The sequence below is a fragment of the Siphateles boraxobius genome, unplaced genomic scaffold, assembly GCF_051911475.1.
Source record: "Siphateles boraxobius isolate OS27281-9 unplaced genomic scaffold, OSU_SipBor_1 194, whole genome shotgun sequence".
In the NCBI taxonomy this organism is placed as follows: Eukaryota; Metazoa; Chordata; class Actinopteri; order Cypriniformes; family Leuciscidae; genus Siphateles; species Siphateles boraxobius.
Window position 1 is genome coordinate 62,686 of NW_027508804.1, and position 7,821 is coordinate 70,506.

The window sequence follows — 7,821 nt, forward strand, 5'->3', positions numbered from 1 at the left end:
TCATTTTATAATTACTTATAAGTCATGCATTTGCTTTTTCAATGCACATGCTCATGCTCATAATCCATTATACACTGATTTATAAGTATTAATTAGTTGTATGGTTCTATGAAATGTATTTATAAATATGCAGCCTGCATTGCTATAATGTTATTATAGTTACAGTGACTGTCAAATAAGTGAATATATTGTTAATAGCCGTGTTGTGTTCTTGTAAATACTTATTGTGACTGATAATACAGTTACTAACCTCAATAAATGCATCATTGATGGCTTTAAGTAAAATCAAAACACAGGATGCGATATTCCTAAGCAAATGTTAAGAAATCATGAAGATGTGCTTATTATACATTTTAAGTTGTTTACTTGTAAATGTAATTAATGAACAATAATCCCTTAATAAAATAATGGGGAAAAACACAGAAATCTTTAATACAAACAGTTGAAAAAAAGTCCAAATTTGAACTTGATATCTCAAGGTGTGTGTGTGTGTGTGTGTGTGTGTGTGTGTGTGTGTGTGTGTGTGTGTGTGTGTGTGTGTGTGTGTGTGTGTGTGTGTGTGTGTGTGTGTGTGTGTGTGTGTGTGTGTGTGTGTGTGTGTGTGTGTGTGTGTGTGTGTGTGTGTGGTCTTTATATTGGAGGGTTTTTCCCCTTTTTGGCTAATCTTGAAAGAAGCAATCAAAAATATCTCTACAAATGTTTCTGTTTTAATTATATATATATATATATATATATATATATATATATATATACACACACACTGAACCAAATTATAAACGCAACACTTTTGTTTTTGCCCCCATTTTTCATGAGCTGAACTCAGCTGGCCTTTTATTGTGGACAGCCTAAGGCACACCTGTGCAATAATCATGCTGTCTAATCAGCATCTTGATACGCCACACCTGTGAGGTGGATGGATTATCTCGGCAAAGGAGAAGTGCTCACTAACACAGATTTAGACAGATTTGTGAACAATATTTGAGAGAAATAGGCCTTTTGTGTACATTGAAAAAGTCTTAGATCTTTGAGTTCAGCTCATGAAAAATAGGGGCAAAAACAAATGTGTTGCGTTTATAATATATATATATATATATATATATATATATATATATATATATATATATATATATATATATATATATATATATATGTTAAATGTGGAATATTGGTTGGATAAAGTTTCCAATGCAAAATATTCCATTTAATTAGAAATTGTACTTAATGCAATGACAGGTTTAAGTCCAGGTTTAAGTTTTTTTTTTTATCTGTGTCATCATTGTCCTCATAAATCACTGTCTTTGTGCTCTTTTGTCCTGCCTGTTGTAGATTCAGCCGTTCATCTAGTGTGTTTGATGATCCTGAGTAAGTCTCTTTAACACAATGTGCTGTGAAAAACACTCTTGCAGGGACTGACACTGACTAATGTCTGCATGTGCCGAACCGTGCTTTTAGCACTTTGTTTTGGTACACTACGGATGAACTTCTTTGTGATGTTGCTGTATTGCTTGTTGAGTGGGATGCCTTATATCCACAAATTAATGCTTATGTTTGCTAAAGCACTTGTATCTGATGTATACATTTATACTTGATTATGCTAAATTTGTTTAAGAAAACCAAGCAGTATATCTGATGGAATGAAAATCTATTTGTTTTGGGCATTTGTAAGATAATATAAATTTGGTGGTTGTTGCAAAGTGTCTTTGAGCATATGTTCACACTTCTGGCCTTCTTTCTTTGGATGCATGGCTTATGGGCTGCACAACCCGCCTAATTATAAATGCTTACTGTGACTCACTGCCCCTGCCCCTTTTTAACTGGTTGCTTAATAATAAAGTTGACCAGCTGGTTGAATTTTAGTACCAGTGATTCAATGAGCTTTTATCTCTCTGTAACAGGAGTGTGAGCATGATTGACATGCGAGGAAGTGAGGAAGACTCTATATTGCCACCCCATAGTCAAGTTCGACATGAGCTCATGCACAACCAGTACAACCAGCTGAAAGAGGAAGAAGACCACTGGCAGGACGTAAGTGTCTTTCGTCACTAGTTTCCTGTTAGATCCAGTATATGGATCGGAATGTGTCTGCAATTGTATGATTGTGTTTCAGGACTTGGCCAAATGGAAGAGTCGCAGAAGGAGTGTGTCTCAGGACCTGATCAAAAAAGAAGAGGAGAGGAAAATGATGGAGAGACTGTTAAGTGGAGGAGGAGGATCACAGAGAAGAAAAAGCATCAAGACGTACAGAGAAATAGTGGAGGAGAAGTATGTTTGGCGTTTCCATCTACACTTTCCACTTTTGTTTTCATTTATTACAGTCCAACACTACAGATGACCACGGGTCATTGATGCAAAATCATATCAGCTACTTGGTGCTGAATGTACTGAATTTTGTCATAGGCACAACATTGCAAGCCTATATGACTGTCGGTAGTCTTACTGTAAGTGCAGTTATTAACAGTGCTTTTACTGTGAGTACAATTACTTTCAGAAGTGTCACTGTCAATGGTGTTACTGTCAGGGATTTTACTGTCAATGGCTTTACAGTCAGCAGTGTTACTGTCAGTGGTGTCACAGTCAGTACAAATACTGTCAGTGTCAATGTATGTTATATTACTGCCATTGCAGTGACTGTTAGGGCTGTTACCGTAAGTGATGTTACTGTTAGTGTCGATACTTTTAGGGCTGTTACTGTTAGGGGTGTTACCATAAATGATGTTACTGTTAGTGGTGTTACTGTTAGTGGTGTTACCGTAAGTGATGTTACTGTTAGTGTCGATCCTTTTAGGGCTGTTACTGTTAGGGGTGTTACCGTAAGTGATGTTACTGTAAGTGATGTTACTGTTAGTGTTGATCCTTTTAGGGCTGATACTGTTAGGGGTGTTACCGTAAATTATGTTACTGTTAGTGGTGTTACTGTTAGGGATGTTACTGTAAGTGATGTTACTGTTAGGGATGTTAATGTAAGTGATGTTACTGTTAGTGCAGTTGCTATTAGGGTTGTTACTGTAAGTGATGTTACTGTTAGTGTCGATACTGTTAGGGCTGTTACTGTTAGGGGTGTTACCGTTAGTGATGTTACTGTAAGTGATGTTACTGTTAGTGTCAATCCTTTTAGGGCTGTTACTGTTAGGGGTGTTACCGTAAGTGATGTTACTGTAAGTGATGTTAATGTTAGTGTCGATCCTTTTAGGGCTGTTACTGTTAGGGGTGTTACCGTAAATTATGTTACTGTTAGTGGTGTTACTGTTAGGGATGTTACTGTAAGTGATGTTACTGTTAGTGCAGTTGCTATTAGGGTTGTTACTGTAAGTGATGTTACGGTCAGAGCTGTTACTGTTAGAGTTGTTAACGTTAGTGATGTTACTGTTAGGCGTGTTACCGTAAGTGATGTTACTGTTAGTCTGTTACTGTTAGGGGTGTTACCGTAAGTGATGTTGCTGTTAGGGATGTTACTGTTAGTGATGTTACTGTAAATGATGTTACTGTCAGTGCGGTTCCTGTTAGGGATGTTACCGTTAGTGATGTTACTGTTAGTGATGTTACTGTTAGGCGTGTTGTCGTAAGTGATGTTACTGTTAGTCTGTTACTGTTAGGGGTGTTACCGTAAGGGATGTTACTGTTAGGGATGTTTCTGTGAATGCAGTTACTGTCAATGGTGATGTTACTGTTAGTGATGCTACTATTAGTGTTAGTAGTTTCACTGTCAATGGTGTTTCTGTCAGATAAGTTACTGTCGGTGGAGTTACCGTTGGTGATGTTACTGTTGGTGGCATTACTGTCAGTAGTGTAACACTCAGCTTTGTTATTGTAAGTACAGTTACTGACATTGGTTTGACAGTAAGTGGTGTTATTGTCACTGGTGTTAAAAATCTCTTAAGCAAGATTACTTGGTACTTAATGTCAGTACAACTGTGATTCGGCAATAGGCACATTAATGTCAGTGTCAGTGCGGTTACTGTCACTGGTATTACTCTCAGTGATATTACTGTCACTTGTGTTATTGTCAGTGCAGTTACTGTCACTGGTGTTACTGTCAGTGTGGTTAATGTCACTGGTATTACAGTCACTGGTGTTACTGTCAGTGCAGTTACAGTCACTGGTGTAACTGTCAGTGCTGTTACTGTCACTGGTGTTACTGTCAGTGTGGTTACAGTCACTGGTGTTACAGACACTGGAGTTACTGTCACTGGTGTTACTGTCAGTGTGGTTACAGACACTGGTGTTACTGTCAGTGCTGTTACTGTCACTGGTGTTACTGTCAGTGTGGTTACAGACACTGGTGTTACTGTCAGTGCTGTTACTGTCACTGGTGTTACTGTCAGTGTGGTTACAGTCACTGGTGTTACTGTCACTGGTGTTACTGTCAGTGTGGTTACAGTCACTGGTGTTACTGTCAGTGCTGTTACTGTCACTGGTGTTACTGTCAGTGCGGTTACAGTCACTGGTGTTACTGTCAGTGCTGTTACTGTCACTGGTGTTACTGTCAGTGCGCGTACTTTTACTGGTGTTACTGTCAGTGCTGTTACTGTCACCGGTGTTACTGTCAGTGTGGTTATAGTCACTGGTGTTACTGTCAGTGCGCGTACATTTACTGGTGTTACTGTCAGTGCTGTTACTGTCACTGGTGTTACTGTCAGTGCGGTTACAGTCACTGGTGTTACTGTCAGTGCTGTTACTGTCACTGGTGTTACTGTCAGTGCGCGTACTTTTACTGGTGTTACTGTCAGTGCTGTTACTGTCAAAGGTGTTGCTGTCAGTGTGGTTATAGTCACTGGTGTTACTGTCAGTGCGCATACTTTTACTGGTGTTACTGTCAGTGCTGTTACTGTCACCGGTGTTACTGTCAGTGCGGTTACAGTCACTGGTGTTACTGTCAGTGCCGTTACTGTCACTGGTGTTACTGTCAGTGCTGTTACTGTCACGGGTGTTACTGTCAGTGCAGTTGCAGTCACTGGTGTTACTGTCAGTGCCGTTACTGTCACTGGTGTTACTGTCAGTGCTGTTACTGTCACTGGTGTTACTGTCAGTGTGGTTACAGTCACTGGTGTTACTGTCAGTGCGGTTACAGTCACTGGTGTTACTGTCAGTGTGGTTAAAGTCACTGGTGTTACTGTCAGTGCCGTTACTGTCACTGGTGTTACTGTCAGTGCGCATACTTTTACTGGTGTTACTGTAAGTGCGGTTACAGTCACTGGTGTTACTGTCAGTGCCGTTACTGTCACTGGTGTTACTGTCACTGATGTTACTGTCAGTGCGGTTGCAGTCACTGGTGTTACTGTCAGTGCGGTTACAGTCACTGGTGTTACTGTCAGTGTGGTTACTGTTACTGGTGTTAATGTTAGTGCAGTTACTGTCACTGGTGTTACTGTCAGTGTGGTTACAGTCACTGGTGTTACTGTCAGTGTGGTTAAAGTAACTGGTGTTACTGTCAGTGCCGTTACTGTCACTGGTGTTACTGTCAGTGCGGTTACAGACACTGGTGTTACTGTCAGTGCCGTTACTGTCACTGGTGTTACTGTCAGTGCTGTTACTGTCACTGGTGTTACTGTCAGTGCGGTTGCAGTCACTGGTGTTACTGTCAGTGCGGTTACAGTCACTGGTGTTACTGTCAGTGTGGTTACTGTTACTGGTGTTAATGTTAGTGCAGTTACTGTCACTGGTGTTACTGTCAGTGTGGTTACAGTCACTGGTGTTACTGTCAGTGTGGTTAAAGTAACTGGTGTTACTGTCAGTGCCGTCACTGTCACTGGTGTTACTGTCAGTGCGGTTACAGACACTGGTGTTACTGTCAGTGCCGTTACTGTCACTGGTGTTACTGTCAGTGCGGTTACAGACACTGGTGTTACTGTCAGTGCCGTTACTGTCACTGGTGTTACTGTCAGTGCGGTTACAGTCACTGGTGTTACTGTCAGTGCGGTTACAGACACTGGTGTTACTCTCACTGCCATTACTGTCACTGGTGTTACTGTCAGTGCGGTTACAGTCACTGGTGTTACTGTCAGTGCGGTTACAGACACTGGTGTTACTCTCACTGCCATTACTGTCACTGGTGTTACTGTCAGTGCGGTTACAGTCACTGGTGTTACTGTCAGTGCAGTTACTGTCACTGGTGTTACTGTGAGGGCAGTTACTGTGACTGGTGTTGCTGTCAGTGTGATTACAGTAACTGGTGTTACTGTCAGTGCGGTTACAGTCACTTGTGTTACTGTCACTGGTGTTACTGTCACTGGTGTTACTGTCACTGGTGTTACTGTCACTGGTGTTACTGTCAGTGCTGTTACTGTCACTGGTGTTACTGTCAGTGCTGTTACTGTCAGTAATGTTATTGTGAGTTCAGTTAATGTCAGTTGCTTTAACAAGTGGTGTTACTGTTGGTGGCATTACTGTTTGTCCTGTTAATATAAGTGGTGTTACTGTCAGTAATGTTACTGTCTGTGCTGTTTCTGTGAATTTAGTTACTGTTAGTGGCTTTCACAAAACTGATGTTGCTGTTGGTGGCATTACTGTTATTGTCAGTGGCATTACTGTCAGTAATGTTACTGTAACTGTGGTTACTGTCACTGGTGTTACGGTCAATAATGTTACTGTTAGTGCTGTTACCGTGAGTGCAGTTAATATCAGTGGCTTTAACATAAGTGATGTTAGGCATTACTGTCAGTGATGTTACTGTAAGTGGTATTACTGATAGTAGTGTTACTTTCACTGCATTTACTGTCAGTGCCTTTGCAGTTAGTAATGTTAATGACAATATTACTGACAAAATTATCAAATTAAAATGGCTGTAAGCAAGTGGATCTCAATCATCGATACAATAATAAGTCTCTAGTGACATTTCTGACACTATTTCACTTTGTCCACTAGGGAGCGTCGTGAACAGGAGTTGCATGAGGCCTACCGGAGCGCCCGCACACCAGAGGAAGCAGCTTCTGTGCTGCAGCGTTATGCCCTGCGCTTCACCATCAGTGAGGCCGTTCTTGAGCGCCTCAAACTCCCCAAGCTGCTGGAGAGGAGTGTGTCGGCCGACCCAACTCGTCACTCCTCGTTCCCCATCTCCTCAGACATCTCCTGCTCTTTCAGTGCTTCCTCAAACCCGCTACAGTTCCTGAGGCAGCAGTCTCTCCCTGCAGCCAAGTTCATATCCTCGGTGGAAGCACAGGTGACGGGATACAGCACAGAGCCGGAGACGGGATACAGCACAGAGCCAGAGACGGGATACAGCACAGAGCAGGGAAACGTTGGAGAACCGGAGTGTGTTTTAGGTCCATCTTACTCGCATGCGACAGCGCCCTCTCTGGCTCCGAGACCTTACAGACAGAGCAGAAGTAGCACTGCTAAGGTACAGACCGCACAGGAATCAACTTTTCTCATAGCAGTGTTTACTTTTTAAACAGTGTTTTTTTGAATGTGAGTAAAAAGTCAACATTCTTATAATTTATAATAGGGACAATCAGTTGGGAGATTTTTTCTGTAATTACTTACTTGTTTCTCTTTGACTGCAATGAGATTAAATGGAGAGCAAAGTGGGAAATTTCTTAGGAACTTTATATTAAGTGGCTTTAAGTACTAAGTACGTACATCAAAAAATAAGTACAATGTACTTATTGTGTTCAGGTGGTATTGTAAAACACTTTTGCTGCTATTGAGGTGTGATACGGGTAAGGTTAGGGTCAGGTGAGGTGGAATGGGTCGATTTAAGGGTAGGTTAAGGTGTAAGGGAAGGGTCAACTGTGTAATTACAAATGTAATTACATAAATTAATTACAGCTGTAATTACATGCAGGTATTTTCAATATATAAGTACAATGTAAAAACATGTATGTA

At 41.0% G+C, this 7,821-nt stretch overlaps 1 protein-coding gene across 1 annotated transcript in view; it reads left to right on the forward strand.

Moving 5' to 3' along the window:
• Positions 1 to 7,387, forward strand: part of LOC143744090 (LIM and calponin homology domains-containing protein 1-like) — a gene marked incomplete at its 5' end in the record, with an annotated part of 64,054 nt that extends 56,667 nt beyond the window's left edge. The window contains 3 exons of the mRNA XM_077235481.1: positions 1,896 to 2,025; positions 2,108 to 2,262; positions 6,862 to 7,387. Coding sequence (XP_077091596.1) covers positions 1,896 to 2,025; positions 2,108 to 2,262; positions 6,862 to 7,387 — 811 coding nt within the window. The remainder of the gene's footprint in view (positions 1 to 1,895; positions 2,026 to 2,107; positions 2,263 to 6,861) is intronic.
• Between the last annotated feature and the right edge of the window lie 434 nt (positions 7,388 to 7,821).